This window comes from Passer domesticus, chromosome 1, assembly GCF_036417665.1.
Source record: "Passer domesticus isolate bPasDom1 chromosome 1, bPasDom1.hap1, whole genome shotgun sequence".
In the NCBI taxonomy this organism is placed as follows: Eukaryota; Metazoa; Chordata; class Aves; order Passeriformes; family Passeridae; genus Passer; species Passer domesticus.
In genome coordinates this window covers 29,262,759-29,285,117 of record NC_087474.1, presented here as the reverse complement: position 1 = coordinate 29,285,117, position 22,359 = coordinate 29,262,759, and the positions used below count along the sequence as shown (strand labels likewise).

The 22,359-nt window shown below is 35.9% G+C and overlaps 1 protein-coding gene across 6 annotated transcripts in view; it reads left to right on the top strand.

Moving 5' to 3' along the window:
- Positions 1-22,359, top strand: part of SNX13 (sorting nexin 13) — a 64,979-nt gene that overhangs the window by 5,473 nt on the left and 37,147 nt on the right. For 5 of the 6 annotated variants that reach the window (XR_010357889.1, XM_064411569.1, XM_064411563.1 and 2 more), the window contains exons 2-3: positions 15,427-15,539; positions 20,040-20,142. Coding sequence is in view for 4 of the 6 variants with exons in the window: in XM_064411569.1 (XP_064267639.1) it covers positions 15,427-15,539; positions 20,040-20,142 (216 nt within the window). In the remaining 2 variants the exon portion in view is untranslated. The remainder of the gene's footprint in view (positions 1-15,426; positions 15,540-20,039; positions 20,143-22,359) is intronic. The other variant, XM_064411572.1, reaches the window with a different exon arrangement.

Sequence of the window (22,359 nt, the reverse complement as noted above, 5' to 3'; positions counted from 1 at the left end):
AAAATCATCTCTGCTGGCTTGAATCCCATTAAATCCCTTCATGCATCAGATGGCTTGTGTGATGTCCTTTCTTCAACTTCACATGGAAGGATTTTTTGATAATTAGAAATACTAAATTTCAAGAACTTTTTCTTTATTTTACAGGTGGAAATGGCACTGTGTTTGTTCATTTGAGGGCTCATATGGCCTAATCAAAAGTTCACAGGTACCATTAATGTCTGAAATGCTTAATTCAGTATCCCATTGTGGTTGGAGTTCTGAGTAGGAGGACAAGCTTTGCATGCATTTTCTTTCCAAGAGCATTCATAAGTTTGGGAACATTCTTTGAAGAGTATGAACTGCTTAAATGCAGTTTTGCTTTTGTTACAGTGTTGTTTTTTAAATTCTTTATGTCTGTTCCTTTTCAGTTCTTCCCTTAATCTCCTGCCTCTTGGAGGAAGGGGGTGATCGTGGTTCTATTTTAATCACATCTGTTTGTGTCAGAATGTTTTGATTTCAGAACTGTCACTATTGTAAGATTCTCGTTCATCAGTATATTTTTGCAATTCTAGGGAATGACTACTCAGCACTTCTGCTGGTGCCTCTAAGCCAGTGCACGTTAGGCTATCTCTTGTGATGTAAGGGAATGAACTTGAGCAGGAAGTTTGAATTGCTACATATCCTGTAGGGCACCCTGCATTTCCACTCTTCCAGTCAACGCTGTTATACAAGGCCAAGTAGAAAGTAATCTAGAATAGCAAAATTCTCGCAGCAGCTGTCCAGCTGATTATGCAATAGTGCCTCAGACTTGGAATGATTTCTCACATACCTCTTAAGTGATACTAAAAGCAGTGGGGAACAAATGTGTATGGTGTTCTCAGTCACCCCTTATTCAGGATTTGGCATTGCAGACTGCACAGATGAATTGAAAATCTGGTGATGTACATGCCTTGGGAAAAAAGTGTTCAACCTGTGTTACTGTAGAAGGAGTGATCGCTTTGAAGTCTCGCTGGTTGTCAGAATGGTCTTGGAACTGTCTGACTTGGAGAGATGAGGGAGCCTTGTTGTCCTGCTGCTGTTCTAGCAATGGCTGATGCAGGCTGAGATATCTCTGAGTCTTGAGTCTTTTCTCCTTTGTGAGGCCTGCTTAAAGCTTTACATTCCATGTCCATTATAATAAATCAAAACTTCGTTTAGGTTGGGCTTCCCCAGAGGTTGTGGTGTTTCATACTGTTGTATCAGCTTACTTTTCTGAAGCCTATGTAATGATTTTTTGTGATACCTTGAAAATAATGGGATCAGCAAAAATTATATATATATTCCATATTCACTGAAGAACCTCTTTGTGCTTCAAATCACATCTGTGTTTATATGTATTTGTGTGCTTTTTATTTTTTTTTCTAAAAATCTATGCAAGTGGTTGTACTTCTGTTCCCCTCTCCCCTGGTATAGCTTGGTATATTTGTTACTGAAAAATACCTTAACTTTAATGAAACCTATTGGGGATTGAGGTAACCAACCTCTTTTAATATGCTTGGAAGAAAAATACTAATTTTTATAGCTTATATACCCAAATTAGTATTTTTGATCATAATGCTATCAAATGGAAATTTCATTAACTTTGTAAAGCAAAATCATACACTGTGGAAGTTTAAATCCTGTAATTTAATGCCTGAATTACAAATTTAATTTGATGGTACATATAATAAAATGGTAATTACTTTTTGTGCTTGTTTATTTCTTCTATAAAATTTAAAGAGTCTTGTGGAGAACAAATTTGTTTCTGTGAATATAATTTTTATTGTTTTGATAAATATTTATTTATAACATTAGGCTAGGAGGATAAGGTTTTATTTAAAATTTTCACATTTACCAAAGCTTTTCCTCTTCAGAGTCAGCATTTTTTCTGAATTGAATAGAGTGCAGTAGGTGTGTTAAAAATAATTTGTCCTTACTGTGTGTATACGAGCACTTAATACTGGTACCTTGCTTTATGGTCTTACAACTATGTACTTAATTTCTTCTTTAGTGCTTCATGCTTGACTTGCATGTGTGCTTAAAACTTTGAAATAAATTTTATGTTCATTCCTTTAAGTTGTTTTTAATGTCTGGACTTCAAATGGTAGTGGTCTGTCTTTCAGTTGGCAGTTGCTCTACTGCAGCTTCTTAAAATTTCTTATTAAGATTGTGAGTTAGCAGTAGTGACACCAAAAGCAAACAGTATGTCTATGAATCTAAGCTCTTACATTACCTTATTGGTGATTTTCCTTTATTGAATTCTCCAGTTAATGATGGTTGGCTGTTGCCAATCACTGTTTCTTTTAATTGTGCTTTGTTTTACTGGCACTTTTTTTTGTTTGAAATATTTTTTCTCTCTAGATTTCTAGAGAATTGCACACAACTCTAATTTCCTTTTTTTCTGTGTTTTTTGATGCATTATGCCAAATGTTTTTTTTTTGTTTTCCAGTGATAAAAATAGCTGCATTGTTTCTGTGTAGAGTTGTGTACCTGGGTTGGTCTAGGAATGCTTCCACCTTGCTGGCTATGTGGTTTTTCTTTTGTTCATTCTTTTGTTTCTCTTGTGTATTGTCCTCTTCTTTATTATTTTCTTCATATATTTTTGTTTTCCTGCTGCTGTCACTGGGATGGCCATATATTTTTCTTAGGATATCATCCATGCATAAAGCTATTTAAGATGCTAGGAGTGCCATTTCATGTTTGACTTCACTGGATCTAGTTTGGCTGCTACTAAAGTGGTTTTCTCCCCTCCACCAGACGCAAGCTGGTCTGACAGCTTCTTGTTTCAGGTCTAGCAGCTAAGTAGCAACTGCATGAAGAATTCTTTTGCCTTGGTGAACCAGTCTTGTGGAGGGATATGAGGGTGGGAACACAGGGTAAGTTGCCAAATCAACAGCTGCATGGTTTTGGTGCTTTGGAAGTACATAGTTTTAGTCTGCATTTCCTTCTGTGTAGATCTAAAACGAGTCAATACCCAAAATAATTCCTGTTCTTTTGAAAACAGGGACTGTCACTATCCCTTCTGTGACTTCTGAATGCATCTCTGCCTCCAGAAAAAATTACAAATAAGGTTTGGTAGTTCCACTTAGGTTTCTTTTTTTGTTCTTGGCTATGTGGCAATGATTGAAGTTTTTAGATATCTTCTCTACACTTGCCCTAGGAGCTGTATATTCAAATGACTCTATTACTTTAATCTATAATTAGTTTCAGTCTGTAATCTTGAAGTGACAAGAGTTGATATACCATTTCTGTGGTTTCCTTCCTCTCCAAATTCATTGAAATTTGTTGGAAATTTTCCATGCCCTTATGTATGAGAATGAAGTATCCCAGCAAGTTCAAAAAACTGTCCCTTTATGTAAATGTTATTTGTAGGTATTCACACTTCCTTTCTCTCTTCTGTGTCTTCGTGGGAGAGGTAGTATGTGAACCTGGGAGATATCCAGGAAATAGTTGGCATGCTGATTCTGGGCCCAGATTTTGTACAAGGAAGAAGATGAGTACTTGAGGCGAGAAGATTCTTCTGGGGTACTCTACAGGCTCTTCGCTTCCATGGAGTGGCCAGATGGACAGCGGTCATGGACCAGAGTCTTGGAAGAAGTTATAGGAGGCTTCTGCCTGCTTACACTTACCTGCAATGCTGCCAGCAGTATTCTGTAGCAAACCACTCAATAAAACCTGTGGAATTTCTCAGGGTTGTGCAGGCAGTAAACAGCAGTTTTCTCAGAAGCGGTGTTAAGGGAAAGGCAAAAGTGCAGAGAGGACTGTGAAAGAGATTCATGGAGTGAGCAAGCCTTCCTGAAAGGGATGGGGGGCCAAACATCTCTGGAAAGCGAGCAGGTAAAGCACACAAACAATAAAGGCTGCAGGAGGTATTGGAAAAGGGGGATATTAAATACATGAAGGAGAAAGGAATGTAACAGAAACAAATAAAATCTATTACATTTGTCCCATTGGAAAAAGTAATATTTAAACAATTTCTCCTTCACTGATTCAAAGCAAAATCTGAATGCTAATTTTCTGTGTTGGCACTGTCCATTCTGTGAAGAGTTGGGCATCAGCTGCTTATTAAAGAGGTTGCAAATTTTTTGTATACTGTGAACTATTGGAAAACTTGCTGGCACTGAACTGATCTCTTTCTCTTGCTTTACTTTGTCTAACTGGGTGATATTCTGTCCCGAAAAACAGTTGAGAGGAACAGTAAGTTTTCAGGCTTACTCTAGCTTTGTAAAGGTTTGCGTCACTTTGTATAACAGCTGTCTCCATGGTTATTTTGTCTTCATCCAGTAAGCATACTTCATACAAAATTTGGCCATGTAGGAGTTCAGATGTACTCTCAGAGACCACTGGGAATTTGTAGTGAAATAGTGGTTCTATCAGAGTTTCTGTATTTTATTTATGTAACTGGAGAAAACCTGTGGCACTCAGAGAACTGCATAAAATTTAAACTTTTGAAGAAAACAGTAGAGTAACATCACAATCTTCAAAGCAAGGTGCTAGTATTCTGTCAGTGGTTTTAAGTTTCATAAAAATGGACTGTATTTACACCTTGTAATCCTACTTGTTAATTGTGTACTGACAACAACTTCTTTGTGGTGCATACTCTGATCTTTGGAGTTCTATTTTTAATATCCATTTAATTTTCTAGCTTGTAGATTATGATGCTGATTAAAAAGCACTCTATGGTTTTAAGAACTGTTGTGAAACTATCAGTACATTTTTGACAAAAAATCAGTTACAGTGAAGCGGTGATCATTGCAAGTAGGAGTAGAAGCTGAAACTAGTTCACGATGTTGGCACTGACTGAACTCTTGGAATTAAAAGAACAAAACAAATCTGCCAAAATAGTAAAATCCGTGAATACAGTTGTTGGTAGCTGTTTCTTCAGAATCCAGTCTTTAGGCAGTAGATGCCCTTTATTATTTTGGTGGTAAGGGCCTAGAGACTACTTGTTTCTGTTTGACGACAAATAGTACCATGGAGAGGAGGAAGGGGGTAATACTTGAAAAATGGTGTTACTTCTCAGTCACATAAAAGGGAGTCAGAATGTTAATTGGGAACACCAAAAGCTTTCTAAATCTACCTTTCTCTTGGTGGCAAGTGTAGCCAGTGTGTGGCTTGATAATATAGATATATTTTATTTTAGCACAAAGTCCTTTGTGGTAGAGTTGGATTTTGTATATTGGTTTCTAGGTGGATTTGTATCGTAACAGGAAGACCAAAAATGGACACAGGACTCCAGGGATGGAGAGGAAGGGTTCCAAATGGAAAGGAAGGTTAACTTTGCTGTCTCTGCTGGTGACACTTCTGCTGACAGAGGGTAGAATACTGTTGGCCACCTTTGCTAACACGGCTTGCTGCTGACTCTTGTTCACCTTAGAGCCCACCTTGGGGTGTCTTTCTGCAGAGCTGCTTCGCAGAGGGTGGCCTCAGACTGTGTTTTGGCCCAAGGTTAGTCCACCCCAGAGCAAACCTATGCTTGTTCTTGTTGAACTCGATGAGGTTCCTGTCAGTCCCCTTCTCCAGCAGGATTCTGTGCACCTCTTTTACTGAGAGTTCACGGTGTCACATCACCCACCTTGCTCAGGCATCATCAGTCCCCTTTTAATGCATAAAGGCTCCCACCTAGTCACTGGCTGCACACTGTACTCTGTACCACTGACCATGTGTTTGCCACATCATCTGGCATTTGTCACTCACCTTTTAATATATTCATCCAGCCTGTACCTCAGCAATTTAGTGATAAGGAAGCTGTGGGATACTGTGCTCAAGGCAAAGTGCAAACATCTTCTGAGGCCCCGCCCTTGTCCTCAGCATCGCTTGCCTCATCATAGAAAGTTGGGTTGGTCAGGCATGATTTGCACTTGCTAAATCTTTTGCTTGCTCACATCCTTCTTGAGGACTGTGGTGATGCTGAGTGGCACATATTTTTCCTTTCTCTTTGGCCTGGACCCTCTTTCTTGCTGATGGTCTTTGGCTGCCAGTACAGTCTGAGAAATGATTTATGGTGGCTTTCTGTTAAGCTTTGTTTTTTTGGATTCCATGACAGCAATTATAGTACTGTCTTCAATAAAGGTGACATTTTGCATTACAGATGAGAAACTCAATGTGGTTTTCCTTTATGAACTCTGCTTTATTGCTTACAGCTTTTCTCCTCCTTTTTAGTAAATTAAAAAACAAACAAAAAAAAAACCCAACAAACTTTTTTTAGGGGTAGTAAAAAGGATAGGGATGTTTTAACCACATTATTTCATTTGCCAAAATAATTCTGCAAGGATAGGTGGTATGACTGGCTGTGTTTACAGACAACAGCCTTTATGACTAGGGACTATGTGGAAATCAATTTTTAGTCTTGTTGGATATGTCTGTTACTGGAGGATTCCTGGCAATTATGATAAATAATGTGAATTGGCTTCTTCCACTTATATTCTTTCAGATTTGTAACCTGACCTAATAAGGCAAGTAGAGTCAATATTTATATTTAGTACAGTCCTTGATAAAAATATTCTAAAGTTATGTTTTTAGCTTAGTATTTTTAGAGTAACTTTTTCATCTAGATGAGGAATGTTGGGTATTTGGCATGTATTAGATTGTGGTATGTACTATCAAAGAATACCGCATCCAAAGCCATTGCATCTTAACTTTAATGGAATAGTGCTGAAAATTTTGCTGCAAATAGCAACATAATATTACCAATGGGTTAAAGAACTTAACAAAACTCTTTGACTAATTTTATAGCCTAACAAAACCGGAGTACTAAAAGGTTGATCAGAAATTAATGACTAAATCTTTCTGCAGTAAACTTCCTGCAGTACTGGATTTTGTGTGTGTTTATGTAATATTTGTGTATATGTGAAATGTGTATAAACACATATAAAATGTATAACTCTCAGTAAAAAAAAAAATTCCACATCCTGCTGATATGTATTGAAATGTATGGTTTATCAGTCTGTTTAGAAGAAGCTACTGATTTTAAGGAATTTGCCTGAAAATAATTATTTGCTTATTGTTATTTTCAAGCAAGTAATCAAGTGATAGAAACAAAAATCGTAGTATTTTTGTCAGTATAAAATGTGAAGGTGTTGTCTGCTGTTTGCATGTGATGAGTTGTTCAGGAAAAAGCTAAACAGTAAAGCTCAATGACTGCTCCTGCAATGTGCAGTTCCAAAATGTTCCAAATTTTATATAATTTGTCTTATTTTATACTTTCATGTCTTTGACACTTCTGTATTTGCAAAAACGGTGCACTTTTACTTAATTTCACTTTTTGTTATAGTGGGGCTATTGTTTGAAAGGTAGCAAGATTTTCCAAAGCAGAAACTGTATCATTGTGCATCTTTTTTGTATTTATTGTTTTTTAAGCTGATTCTATCAATTCAAGATTGCACAAACTGTTTTGCACACAGCCACTGCTATGAAATTGCGTGGTATCTCTATAGAAAAAAAAAGAATGGATTTATTTTAGGGAGAAGTAATCATTGTTCATCAGACCTCTTATAACCCATCTTTTCCACTCTGTTCTCCCTGTAAAGATCATAGACAATAATGCATTGCCTTTGAAAAGAAGACTCTGTGCAAAATAGTGTTTATATAAATAATCTTTATATAATTTTTTTATAGAAATGATATAAATTGGGCAAGTGGAATGGAGATTTAAATTCCAGGAGTAGGCAGATGCTTATTGCTTGGTAGAAGGGATGCTGAGTTGAAATTACCACTACCATGGAAGAACAGCTTAGAACTAAAGAAATTTCTTCTCTACCTTCCAAAAGCTTAGCTTTTAAGGTATGAGGAAACCTTTTTAAAAACGCGTCCCATGCAACTCTTTCTGTAGTATCTGTGAGCTCTGCCTGCATGTTTTTATTAGAATCATAAAGAGATGACCACTAGGTCTAATTCTTGTGGAGACTCATTTAATACATACAGATAAATTTCCATACAGATAAATATTAGAAGCTGGAGTGGTTGAAAGTGTTCTTAAAGCAAAGTTTGTGATTCTTAAAGTTCTTTCAGTGGAATCAGGTTTCTTTAGCAGTGGAAAAAAAAAAAGATGAAAAGAACTTTTAGATAACTTCTTTCCTTTCCTACAGGAAAGTAAAAAGTTTAAGATGCTGCTTGAGCAGTAGTCACAAATGAAATAGGCAATAACAGTTTCTTGACTTAGCACATGTGACCTCATTTTGAGCCATATAGGAGAACACACCTTTTTTTTTCACCTGCTAAAGATTTTGGAGGCTTCCCCCTCACTCCCCTTTGCCACTATTTTGCACCAGAAAAACTTGAAGTAGATGTAATCTGTTTATCTAGAGGCTGAATGTAGAACAGTCTAGATTATCTCATTGGCTTGCACTCAAGATAGAGGGATTACTTTATTCTCTTACTTTAGATCACCTTAGGCAATCCTGTCAAGCCTGGTCCTGTTTCAGTCACCTGAGGTGATCCAAAATGCTTTTATCTTTTTGTCTTGCTTTCTGTCGAAATAAATAAATTAGCTTGGATACAAGTCAATATGGATTGTTACAAAGGAAAAGGATAATTTCCTTGGAATTTGTATTAAAAATGAGTTTGAGTATGTCACTTTTATATTCAAGACAGTAGCGGAAATTGAGGCTTGCATCACTTATTTCCCATTGCTATCCAAGGTGCTCATGTACTTCTTTTAAATTTGACCAAAATTCCATATTCTTAACTAGAACATGATTCAGACTGGGTTTTAATGCAAGGATGTTATCAGAAAGAGTGTGCATCTGTGAAGGTAGCCTCTTTATTTTTCACAGCAAGTTAAGTACTTGGGCCACTCAAGAAAAGGTTACGTGGAATGAAACTTTCTGTCCCTTGCTGATACTTCTTCTATATAGTAAAGTATCTGTTAGCACTGGAAATAAAGGGTAGTAAAATGAAGGTTAGTTCAAAATTAAACATTTCGCTTCCTAATTTCATGTAATGATAAGCAGTGGTGGCAAAGCCAGGTGTGGGAGAGGAAGAAAAAATAATGACTCTTGACTGTTCATTTGAGAAGAAAATGTGACACTGAAAATATTTACTATTTCTTATGGAACTGTGTTAAACAGAAGATTGGTCTTTTTCTTGCAAATAACCAGTTGTATCAAAATATGGAATGTAACATTTTTATTTTTAATTATATTACAAGTTGTATAGTAATATTCTGATTATTGCAAATAGTAAAGTTTTAGTAAGGGAATTTGTTATTCTCTGGATAAATACTAAAATTGAAGTAATGTGCACAATAACTTTTAATCTTTCTAGTTACACACTGTAATGTTGCATATTTAACGAAAGTATTAGCATGTATTTTCATTTAAATGTTTGCACTTCTAAAAATGAGCTTCAGCAAAAAAACTGCAAAACTGCAGTAATAGTGAATACAGATGAAAAATTGTCACCTATCCATTAGAGCCTTATCTGTTGGCTGACTTGAATAGCTGTAGGGGGGAGTAGGGGAAAGTGATCCCCAGAGCTTTGCTGTTCCATGCAGTGTGAGGAACAGCAGGAAAACCCAAGCTCAGAGCAGTTAGACATGATTTTGTTTGAATTAATGCAGCTGTTAAGTAATGAAGCCATTTGACATCCAGAGTGTGCGTTAGCCAAAGAAGAGGAGGTGAGGTGGAGAGGGCACAGATGGACTCCTGCTTGCAACAGAGAGTTTCCAGCCTCTGTAACTGCGAGGAACCAGCGGGAATGCTGCACTTATCTAGAAGAAACTTCATTGGCCAAACTTCTTAACTCTTAACATTCATTAGCATTTCCTTCTTTATTTATTTAAAATATTTTAGAGTATACTTATATGCTTTAGTATTTTAAGCTTTCTTTGGAAAAAAACCCAAAACAATCTAAACTTAGAACGCTAGAAGTAAAATAGACTATGTAAAATCCTTTAATTTTTTTTTTTAATCCCAAGAGTTTCCTTGGGAGTACTGAAATAAATTATTACGTAGATTCACCACAATTATTTTTCCATAGTATGAAGTAGGAGCAGAGTTTAGGATGTTTTTTTCTTTGCCTTTTTGGGCTAAGAAAGGAAAAGGGCAAAAGGAAAGGATAAGAAGAAAGAGGTTTAAAAAGACCTTTAGTGTTGTTAGGAAGTCATGATATGCAGGAGTCAAAACCATGTTGACATATATTTTAGATGATCGCTTTAACTTTGGCAGGTAGGAGAATGTAACTAGAAAGTTGTTAATGGTTTATTTCAAAATTGTTAAATATTTCTCTGAGTGGTGTAATGTAACAATTTCATTGCACTGAAATTGGCACGCTGGTTGGTACAGCTTTCCAATTTTACTTGTCATGCTAGTGAAAGAGACAGTAATTTGAAACCTAAAATAATCTTTTTAATCACTTGACAAAAGTGACACTCACCTTAATTATAGAAAGGTTTATATGTGAACATGTTCCATTTGCACTCAAAATGGAAGTCAAATTAAAAGGCAGATGTGTGGAATTAACAAAATTAAACTTGACATCTACTGTAAATGCAATCCCTGACAATTTTTCTAATGTGAGCCCAGAGGAGGCATTAAAAAAAAAAACCAACTAATAATTTAAACTACCCAAACAGCAAAAAATAGTTTTATCAGTGTCTGTTAGAAACAGGTCAGCTACTGTTACTTTTTAAATATTAATGGAAAAATGTAATTTGATCAACAAGAGTGAAAGAATTGTGAACAAACATGTTTTTGTTTTTAAATGTTGCTGTTCTTTCAAAGCTCCGATTATTCTGTTGTGACCATCAAATGTGAAAATAATCACAAATTATAATCTTCCAAGGTGGAATCTATTTGGATGCTATTGTAAGATTTAAATTACTCTTCTGTGTCAGCTTTAACAAGATTGACAAGCAGGTGATTCCAGAGCCCTGCCTTCCTGTATGGCATTCAAACTATGTCTCCAAACTTGAAGCCACAATTCCTACCCAGTGTGTGTGGGAATTGTGAAGAGAGACAAGTGCCTGAAACAGGAGCTTCTCACTGGAGTAGGAGGCTGGTGGCACCCAGAGCCACATGAGTGGAAATACTTGTCCTCTGTTCAGTGGCAGAGGGGGCTAGGAAGAACGTGTCATCTGAACTTGTGGAGTAACACTTGTTTTGCCCTAAACCTGAGGTAACACGTGTGTTATCTCACTGCCAGTTGCAAACTAAAATTGACAGCATAGTTCAAATCCAAACAACAAACTTAACGTTACCTTGGTGAATCATTTCTAGAGAAAGATGTGTCAAGACCAAAGAGCTTGCTTGAAAATGGGTGTGGGGCAAAGGTCTGAAAGATTGTCAGATGGATTAAGCAAATAAGAAACCTGTTGAAGCTACTTTTTAGTAAGGCATAATTTTGTTTGTTTCTGGAAGAAACAGTTTCTGTAAACTTCTGTGTGAATGGTTGTGTTAAGTGATGTAATCAGTCATAACTCAGCACTACTAGCCATAATGTCATGTAGCTTTAACCATCAAAACCTTGCCTTGATTAGGAAACAGAAACTAAAGAAAGAAAAAGAAAATATGCATAAGAAACAAATCATTTATGTACTATTTTTAGTACTTGGCTGTATACTGTAGAAAAACCATTCAGTGTGAAAAATGGACAAAACCTAGTAAAAAAAACCCCAAAACAAGCAGGTGTCATTGAGGTGTAGCTGCATTGTTAGCTGTAAAAGCTGAATCAAGCACATAAGAATATTCACCTTTTTGTGTCTTCTCACACCTGATGTGCCTCTGCAGCGTACTTTTGTAGCTTACAGGCTCCCTTGTACTTCAACTGCAGTTTATTTTGCTGAAGCAACTCCACCTGTGGAAAGAAAATTACTGTGTGTGACCACAATTCTGCATTAACCCATTATATATGTATGACCTTGGTAATATTCTGCAGAAGTCTTTGCAAAATCTTAAATTTGAAAGCTAAGAAGTGATGATGGTGAGACAAACATGGAGTATCTGTAGTGGTGGTAAGCAAAAGTGGCTAAAACTGATGAAGTGGGGCAGCTGCTGACATGGAATATACATCCTTTACCCATGTGTATGCACACAGTATATACCCAACCATGCCTAACACAGCACTAAGGCCTGTGTATCTCTTCAGGCTTTAGGTAACTGTCCCTAATTCCTTGAAAGTCAGTGAACAGCACTGTGCCAGGTCAGCTTGGAAGTTTTCCCTGCCAATATAGGGCAGGTCGGCTTCTTTTAAAGGGTCTGTGACTTAAACACCAGCAATTACACCATTTGTTCAGAAGACTGGTTTGTTCTTTGTGTTAAGGGTGATAAGTATTCATCCTGCACCTGACTTTAGTATAACTAACAGAGCTTCACTAAATCTGTAAATCTTCTAAAAAATTAACATTGTAAATATAATTTGGAAATAAGCTCTTAGTGAGGTTTGAATTTAAATACCTGAACTATTTTCATACTGACCAGCTGTAGAGTCATATTTGTGTATGTTTGGACATGCTATTCAAAAACAGTTGATATTTATGTAGAAAGAACTTGAAGTTTTCATTTGTTTTCCTTGGAGTTTTACTGCTGAAGTCCCTTCAAGAAGTGTGGTGTCAGGGAAAGTTTTGTTTACAGTCAGCAGAAAGGGTACTATCCTGATGATTTAATCCCTTTGAATGTCTCAAAATCGATAAGACTATAAAGAACTTATAAGAACAGACAAGAATTAGGTCAATATCTGTTGTGCTTCCTGCAGTGTACCAAGTTGTACAATTTTTAAGAAATCCTATTAAAATACCAAATGAGATTTGAATCTCTGTACCCATATACTAAATTGCAAAACTGGAGCATAGGACAAAAGGTCACTGTTTTATTTATTAGAGATATAGAGCTTTCTTTGTTAATTATGCATTCATCCAACTCTGACTATACATCCATCTAGTTTAATTAAGTCATTTAGAGTGCTTATCCCATATTTAGAACTTAAACTTTTTTGAATGATGTGATTAAGCATAATGGGTTTCTGACATAAAAAGGCCATCATTAAATGCTATCTTCTGTGTGCATATCTTCCTTATCATGCTTGTAGTGCTCTGCAGAGGTTTTAAAATGTATTTCAGAGGGTATGAATATGCTGAATCTTCTTTTTGTAGTGAAATGTATATGTGCAATGGGATCTCATGTTTTAGTTAATTCATGCATTTGCCATGGTTTTTTTTTTCTTTTTTTTCGGCTGGTGTGTCCTAGAATGGTTTGGGTTGGAAGGGACCTTAAAGATCATCTAGTTCCAGCACCCCTGCCATGGGCAGGAATGAAAAACTTCGTGCTAAACCGAGTTGCTGAAAGCCCCAACCAGCCTGGCCTTGAGCACTTCAGGGTTGAGGCATCCACAGCATCTCTGGGCAGCCTCAGCCCAGAGTGTATTGAGCAGTGCCCACCATCGCCTTATATCTAATCCAAACTTAGTCTGTGTTTGAAGCCGTTCCCCCTTGTTCTGTCACTACATGCCCTTGTGAATAGTTTCTCTCTGTCTTTCTTGTGGGCTCTCTTCATGTCCTGGAAGGCCACAATTATCTACTGCATTTACTTATTATGAGTCAACAAAACAAAACCTTCTACTCGGTTGTGATTTTAGTAGTGTGGATTTTGTGGTTTATATTATCTATTGAAGCAATTCCTCAGCTTAAAGAGAATTTAATAACTTGCAATGCATTTTTTTAATTGCTGCACTTTAGTTACACTCATCTACATACTTGTATGTTTCATTTTTCCCAGACTCAAACATTCAGAACAAAGCCAGTACAACTCATATCTCCAGCTAAGAAAGTTCAACTAGGAAGAAAATAGAATTTAATCTCAAGGTTCCATTAAACTTTTAACTAGGAAGAATTAAATAATTCTGATTATTACAGTTTAGATCTGTGGAAGTCTCTCTTCAGAGCTGTGATTTTGCTTTTTGATCTTGCTCTCAAAAAATAATCAAAGTTGCTTTATATAGGAGTCTTAATTTATATTCTTTTTCATCCTCTATAGGGTTTTTAAAACTTTTTTTGAAAAAGTTGATTTTTTTTTAATCCTATGCCTAAAATGAAAAGACAAAATCAAAATATTTCCTTGAGTGAAATGAGCTGTAGCTCCTTCATATTAAAAGCCAAAAAAGGGCTCTCTGCAAATCTGGTGTTCAATCTCTGTTTGTTTTCTAAATGTCAAACTGCAAGACGAGTTTATTTAAATACTTTCTTAGTGCTACTTGTTGACACAGTTGTCTGAGTTCCCATGGTGGTGTCATTTGATCACTGTTAGGAAAGGTGTAAATTAGACAACAGCAGCAACCAAAAAAAAATTGAGAATCTTAGAGCTGGAACAGTTTGGGTGGCCTATAAATACTTGTCATCGTTGTGTTTCACACTCTTGGGACTTGGCTGAAGCATGCTTTCCATATTGAACTAGAGACTAGATTGAATTAAATTTATATCAGCTTTGTTGACTGCATTGCAGCATTGTGATGATCTAAAACCTATTGTAGCTCAGATCAGTCAGGTTTTCACTGCCTTGCTTTTTTAGTTTAGCATGCATGTATGTACAGGCAGGTACAGGCACACATCTGTCTATATAGATAGATCTAGTATGTATGTGCATACGTGGATATATGTAAATGCACTTAGACTATAACCTGTAACTGGAATCTCACTGCTTTTTTTGTAGTCCTGCTGGCTGCCAGTGCAGGTGGAGTTTTGCCTGCTGCATTTATGCCAGACATCAACCCTCAAAATCCCACCAGTCCCATGTGTATGCTCTTGTGACTGACTTGAACTTCATCATGGGCTTTTCGAACAACCCTTGTCTCCCTTCCACTGCCCAAGTATCAGTTGCTGAAGTTTCCCTCCCTTTTATTTATGTGGAAAAGTAAGCTTGTGCCAATTATTTGGTGCACCTGTTGACCCGCCTGTGACTTGACTGGAGAAAGGGATGCCTTTTTAGTCTTGCACCTAGCTCGATCTAGGGAAGAAACAGTATCGCTTGGTTGTAGAAAATAACGTGTTTAGATGTGTAAAACAAGGCTGTATTGTCTCTTCCTGTTCTATCACAAAGTCTGCTTTTTCCTAGGAGATGGTGGAGAACTTTTCTCACGGAGGGGGTAGGGGAAGAAGTGAGGAGGAAGTGATCTCAAAAAAGATGCATGAAAGGAGAATAGAAAAAAAAGTGGCACCTTAAAGGATGATAGTTTTATCTGAAATAAGAAATGAGGAGCAGTATTTGAAAGAAAAATGTTCTAATGTTGGCTAAACTGGATTAGTGGCCTACAATATAATGAAGGACATATTTGATAGCAATATTATCTTAAAAACAAGGGTAATTTTTTATTTCATCAAGCAGAGCTTATATCTGGTTAAAATGTATCAAACATTATAGAAACTACAAGTATTGCTCTGGAGACTTAAAGTTGTATGAATATAATATTAATTATTCCTTTTCTATATGTTCTTGTTTACAGACCAGTCTTTCCATATGGGGATGGGGAAGTCTTGGCCTTGTGCTTTTTCTAGTAACTTTTGGACCCTTCGCTATATTTTACTTTGCATTTTATATCCTCTGCTTTGTGGGTGGGTAAGTATATTACTTAGTGTTTTGTTTAATTTGTTGTAAAAGTAAAATTTTAATGGGTGTGTTAGCAAAGCTTGCTCTGAAAATCTGAAGTGGCCTTTATGTAATTGTTTCACCATTTGAGCACCTCTTTATGAGCAAAATTTTTGTAATTGAAATCTCAATTTAGCTGGTTTTAGTGGATGTTAGAGGACAAATGCTTACATTAAAACAGTGGTAATTTCAGTTCATACTTTTTATTAGTGTCCATTCTTTTCCCAGGTACTTCTAAGTACTTACGTTTCCTTTTCTACCACAATCTCATTTTCCTATCTAAGGCACTTCATTCATGGGAGTGGATTTTGTCCTGTGTGTGTGGAAATAGTGATGTCTTTGAACAAGTAGATCAGTTCAGCAGCTGTAGACTTTTCACTTGTTATCTATATAGGCAGGAAGGGAGCAAATGTGAAGTTTAGCACCATTATTACATTGTATATTATGATGTTTGTCTTGTAACGATTAAAACATTTTTAATGGCAAGTTAGAATGTCTTAGTGGTATATTCTTTTTACCTTCTTATTTGATGCCATACAGAATGTATCTATATTCCTGCATATCTCATAAAAAATGTATATAGAATGTAGTAGCTGGAATTAGAGCTGCTATGCTTGGGTTTCAACTGTACTAGGCTTGGTGTTTCATCTCTGAGAAATCAGCATAGTCAGCCTGTTAGAAAAGGGATTTAGTTAAGGTAAAACTAACTTGAAGTAAATGCTTTTGTCTTGTTAAGTCTTGATACAGGTATGGTTGGCATATTTTGTTATCTGTCCAGGGCAAAAGTCAGAGTTTATCCAAAGGGCAAGAGTGCATCTGCTTGCTGTTTTGTCTTACCACTTCCTTAATACTTGCAGTATGGAAAATAACATGGGATATAATAATTTCTTAAGACGCTATCCTTCATTCTTGCACAGTTTCAGTTTGGATTTTCAAAGCTGACAGTCAAAGCAGAGTCTCAGAGCATGTCTGAAGTCAGCTACAGTTTGGCACCATTAAACTGCCTGTGGTGCCTGAGCTCATTCATTCTCAAGTCAGCTCTCATATCTCTTTGCTGTGGTTATCGTGCTGCTTTGATTCATTTTTGTAGCTAGTCAGTAAGCAGTGAATTTGTTAAGGATAAATTCATCTAGTGGTAGTGTATCTGTTGGGGCAGAGTGTTTACTTACATATATAGATGTGAAGTCTCAGCCCTTGCAGTGGAATGTCATCACTTCATTACTTTAACATATACATTTTGGCTGTGTCTGTGATCTGGCCCTTTGTTACTCTGTTAATCTTTTTCAGAGTGATACACTTACTTTAACATTCAGCACGCAGAACCATGAGTGCTAACTAGGCCAAATGGGTTTATAAATTATTCTTGCCTGCTTTTTTTTTTGTTGTTGTTGTTTAATTAATTCCCCTGAAGTTTCACAAAGTGCATGGTCATGCTTCTGTTAGAAACAAACAGAAATTGTTATGAAGTAACTTTTGCACTTATAGTTAGCAATTATATGTTATAACATCATATATATAAATCTAGAAAACAAAAATTAGTCATAGTCGTGTCTATAATATTTACTGTACACTTCTCTGGAGTAAAATGGCTATTTTGGACATGGATTTTTGTGATTGAATTTTTTTGTTGAAACTTGGAGTTCTTACCCAATTTCACACAGTTTTCTAGGTCTTTGATTCATTCAAAAAAGAAGTGGCCCATGTCAAAGGTTTCTGACTCCCAGTAGCCAAAAGTCCAGTTTCTGTCCCATTTTGCAGTTTTAACAAAAGAAAATGCTGACTCACAGCTGGTCGCACTCTTAGTATTGACCTAAGCATTTAAATAATATATCAGTGAGCTGTGCAGGAAGACAGTGGTGATGCCACATCTGTGTGAATGCAATCAATCTGTTTATACTGTTTAACTCCTATTATGTGCTAATAATTTCTGTTTGATGTGCACTCAACTCTGTGATTGCACAAATGCCTCGTAGTAAATGTACTGTTGTTTTTGGTATACATGGAAGAATACTGAAACTACTTGTATATATGAATAAAAGTTCAAATCACAATTTCTCTGTATTTCATTTTGTTTTGTTTCAAGACTGATTTATAAAATGTTAGCCTTTTTCCATTCAGTGATCATTCACTTAGGGAACTAAGCTCAAAAGCAGAAGCCTAAAGATAGATACTGTTTACTTAACATGTGTAGAATATTACAGAGTGGTATTCTATTTTCCTCTCCCTCAAGTACTGGTGTAGGCCCCTTTACCTGAGTGCTGAGCCTGTCTGTTAACATCTGCCTTTCCTATAAAGAGTGTTTCTTATCTTATTATCTTTCCTTCCCTCTTTCAGCCCATAGGAAGTAAAATAAAAATTATGTGAATTGTGGTTTTGCCAAATATAAAAATCGAAATTCGTTGGAAATTTCAATTGAAATTTCTTGAAATCAATTGCTTTGCCATTTAAAAGTATTTGCTCTGTCATCAAATCCCATCATTATTGATACTCAATTACATCCATGTCTATGTGACTGTCTGGCTCCATTAATGATTGTAACTGCTGACCAAATCAGGAATGGTTCTGTAGCTGCTATTTGACTTTCACAAAGCATTCAGCTGAGACATTACTTTTCAGACTTGAAGGGAAAGTGATAAGATGTGGTCTTAATTATTTTATCTTTTACATTTGTTCTGTTGTTAATCTACCCTTGAAAAAGCTGGCCATCCAGTAATCTTTGGAATAATTTTTTTTTTAAATGAAGAAAAATACAATCTTTTCATTTTTCTGGTCTTTTAATTTACAGAACACTAAGACGATTTCTCATTCATGTATTAAAAATCATCTTGATGAATTAAATAAGCATTTACACTAGAAGATTCAGATTAGCTAACAGATGTCCTGAATGTTCAGACTATGTATCCTTCTGTAATGCTCACAAGATTTTATATTAGAGAATAAAATGTGTTAGTTTCTGCCAGAGAAGAAGCAGTTCCTAGCATTTCAAGCATAAAACTGATAATACTTCAAGGCATCTAATATTAGCCTGTTTTTAAACCATATTGGTAGTATTAGTATTTTTGAATGAATCATTACCTTTAAAATCTTTAGGTAGTTATTTCCAAGGCTTTATTTTTTTTTAATAAAAGAAGATAAGCAACTGGCTGATAGATGTTTGAAATTAAAGTTGATTTTAGGCCAAACTTGAGTATACTGTTTTCTTTAAAAGACAACTGAGTTTCCAATAGCATAGTCATAGATAATCAAAAGAAAATCCAAACTTAAATAATTAAAAAGAACCCAAAACATTAGTGAAACTAATGTTGTGATTTTTCTAAGCAAGTTCTTGTCTGTGAACTCTGATAAGTGTTATGATTTTAAAGTTGCAGGGAGCAGGAGGGCAATTAATCCTGCTTTTATTTCTTGGTGTCATATGACAGGTAAGGATGGCTGTAATGGAGTTGGAGGATCCAGTGAACTCCTTTTATGTGTTGTCAAGTTACTGATAATAATTTGAGTAGCTTTTTTTTTTTCACCTCTTTCATGGAATTAACCTCACAGCTTCTGAGTTACTGGGCCTCTGGGGGGCTTAAAAAGAAATTTTTTAATTTTGGGAATTAAAACCTTTAAATGGCATATTTTAGCTTGATATGATTTTTTTTCTGTAATCTTGTGAGAGTATCATATATCAACAGCAATCTGTATTAAAAGAACATATTACTTCAGCACATTTCAGGCCTGGAATAGCTTTGTGAGTTCCTGTGGTCACAAATGCTCATCAGCTGGCCTTTAAATGGAATGCTTTGAAATTTGTGTAAAAACTGCGTGTGTTTAGCCATCTCAAGGTTAATCTATTTTCTTTTCTTCTTTACTTGATATCTCAAAGGTTACATCCTCTGCTTATGCTAGAACTGGGAGAGACACTAGATTTTCATCTATTTCCCAGTAAAGCCAGCTTGATGTTCTTGTGCCTTAGATTCATAAGCTGTAAATAAATTCTTGCTGTTCTAGAAGGCACAATGTCTAAACATATGCAGTGGTTAGTTATGCTTGCTCCATCAGTTTATTCCTGGACTGTGATTTTGTGGCTTACACTACAGTGGAGCAGCCTACAGAGTTTATTTCTTCATAGTGTTGGAGACTCTTCATATAAATGCAACCAAAGCAACTTCTGTATGTACCCCTCTTCCCAAGTGCTAATATTTGTGAGCACAGGCAGTGTGCCATCACAGCAGGCACACTGTAGCATAGACAATGCTATATAGATTTTCTGTGTGGTAAAAATATACCAAGACAGACCATACAAGACTGGGAAACTTCATACTTAGGCTTCTGTCAGTTATTTTGAGCAGCATGTTACAGTGTGGAAAAGCACAAAAGTAAACAGTGAGGACTACCATGTATTATCATTTTATAACTTGCTGTTAAATACTTTGTAGAGGTGAGAAAATGTGGCTGTTGTTGTACCTGGTCTTTCTTTTTCCATTTTAGGGGTTTTGTGGTTACTCTTTTATTTGGAAAAAGCAATTCAGAAAAATACCTTGAGCAGTGTGAGCATTCATTTCTCCCTTGTACATCGGTTGGGATCCCTAAGGTAAGGAAAGTTTTCTGCTCTTAACTTGTAGAGCAGATTTTATAACTTGGTAAAAATTAATCAGTTTTAATGTAAGAATTGTGCCCGTTTCTCCAGGTAAAAGAGCTTGCTTTTATCTTTTGAGTCAGCTGCAATGTGTAAATGAAATGACATATTTTTCCTTTATGAAATACAAGTTTTTTAATAGGTTATGGAAGGTTTTATTTAAGTATTGTTTCTTCATTGTGAGAAGTGAGTATGATATGACTGGCTAATATCTGTGAGGAAATTACTAAACCATTCCTTTCTAGACTACTTGTGTGTCTTGGTTTGTTTTGGGGTGTAGCTCTTTCTTGCTTTTTTGTGCAAGATTGTCACGACTTACTGTCACTGTTTAGGTGCCTTCCACCACTGGATCTGTAGTCTCTTCACTTTTGATTGTGATCAAAAAGTTGCCTGCCTAACTAAGAAAGTCAAACTGTTACAAAATCTAGATTTGCAGTGCTTCAAGGTTGTAGAGGTCATCTTTCTCTCTCTTCAAGACCAAGCAAAAATTCTGGAAACGCATAGATGAATACAGAGCAGCAGTGAAATCCACTTTTCAGCTCTGTTATTTTCTGAATATCTAACAGGCACATCATTTGGTTGATGGATGCGAGTTCAGAGTTCTTAACTGGTTAAATCTGCATCTGTTGAGTTCAGAAAAAGTTGTTAAAAGCCAGGAGGTAGAATTTCTAGCAATTCCTGGTTTATGAACTAATGCCATCTTCTTAGGTCAGAAGTTTAGATATATCTTGGTCTAATACATTTGCACTCATCAGAATAAACACTTTAACCCAAAGATTGCTAATTATAGTAAATTTAATCTCACAGCTATTCTGACTGAAGCACCTTGATATTTCTTAGCTGTCAGTTCACTACACTTCATGTCTATCAAAGGGGTTGATTGTTCAGCAGTATCAGTAGCACATAGAAATTTACCTTGTGATTCAGCAGTATGTTTTCTAGTCACAGAACTTTTTCTGTGTCTGGTTCATTGCTTGTTTGGTGTGTGGCCTTTTCACTTAAGTCTTCGAATATTTTAAAATAAATCTGAAAGTGTACCCTAAATTGCAAAGTAAGTTCACTGCTCCAGATGAAAAGTACAAAGTTGAAGGCTGAAAAAGGAAAAGTCAGCAGTCGGCTAATGTTTCTGTTCTGTTAATGAGACCTCATTGTGGATGGCTAAGATTCTTGGTGCTATATAGACTTCAGTGCTTCTGTTTTATAGGTTTTTACTTAATGTCCTGTGTTTTGAGGGCAGATTTAGAGAAGTTTTTCTGTTTTTTAAATTTCCTCTACATGCTGAAACTTTTTTTTTATGTTAATGTTCTATTTTGAGTTCAGTATGTTGCTTTATAAAAGAAAAATCTTGTGGAGTTTTTGTGTACTCTTTGCAAATTCAGTAGTTTGACATCTGATTTGAGTATGGACTATTGACACAGCACTTTCCTCAACTGACCTGTCTCAACTAATCTCTGGATTTAAGTTTTGTAATACGAAGGTATTTGTTTTTAGCTGACTTATGAAATGCTATTTGAAGTTGCTCACCAAATAAAATCTGCTTGTCTTCTACAATAGTGTTTTCTCTTTTGCCACTGCACTAAAGTAGCATTAACAAGGGTAGGTAAGCTTTGCAGTAGCACTGCTAGTAGAGATGAGTCCCAGCCAAAACCAAACATGTTGTTTTGTGATTCCTATTTGCTATTTCTTTATTAAAGTGCTGCTGACTTGTATGGAAAATAATATTTTTAACTTTTTTTTTTTCGTGTTTAAAGTAATTTTGGACCTAAGTGGTCTTAAACAATGAATATTCTTTCTAGTGCCTGGTGTGTATAGATTGTACTTCTTCCATAAACCAAGTACAAGCTGAATTCACCTGAATATGAAATTATTTTGTGGTAGTCTGAGGAGCAATCTGGTTACATTTGTTCTTTAGAAGATGCTCTTTTCGTCAGAGTTTTATTGATAGTTTTGGGGCATTTTTGGTACTTAGTGATTTTTTTTTAATTTTAGGCTAATATAAATGTTCAAATGCTTGATTTTACAGAAATCAGTAGTAATACAGAGCATCAAAGTTGTGGCTGGATGTAATGTGTAGAATGTACCATACATTACAACACCAGATCTGGTTCTGATAGGTTTCCTTGATTGCTGCAGGTTATACTTTCAAATATATAGTGAATACGTCACATTAAG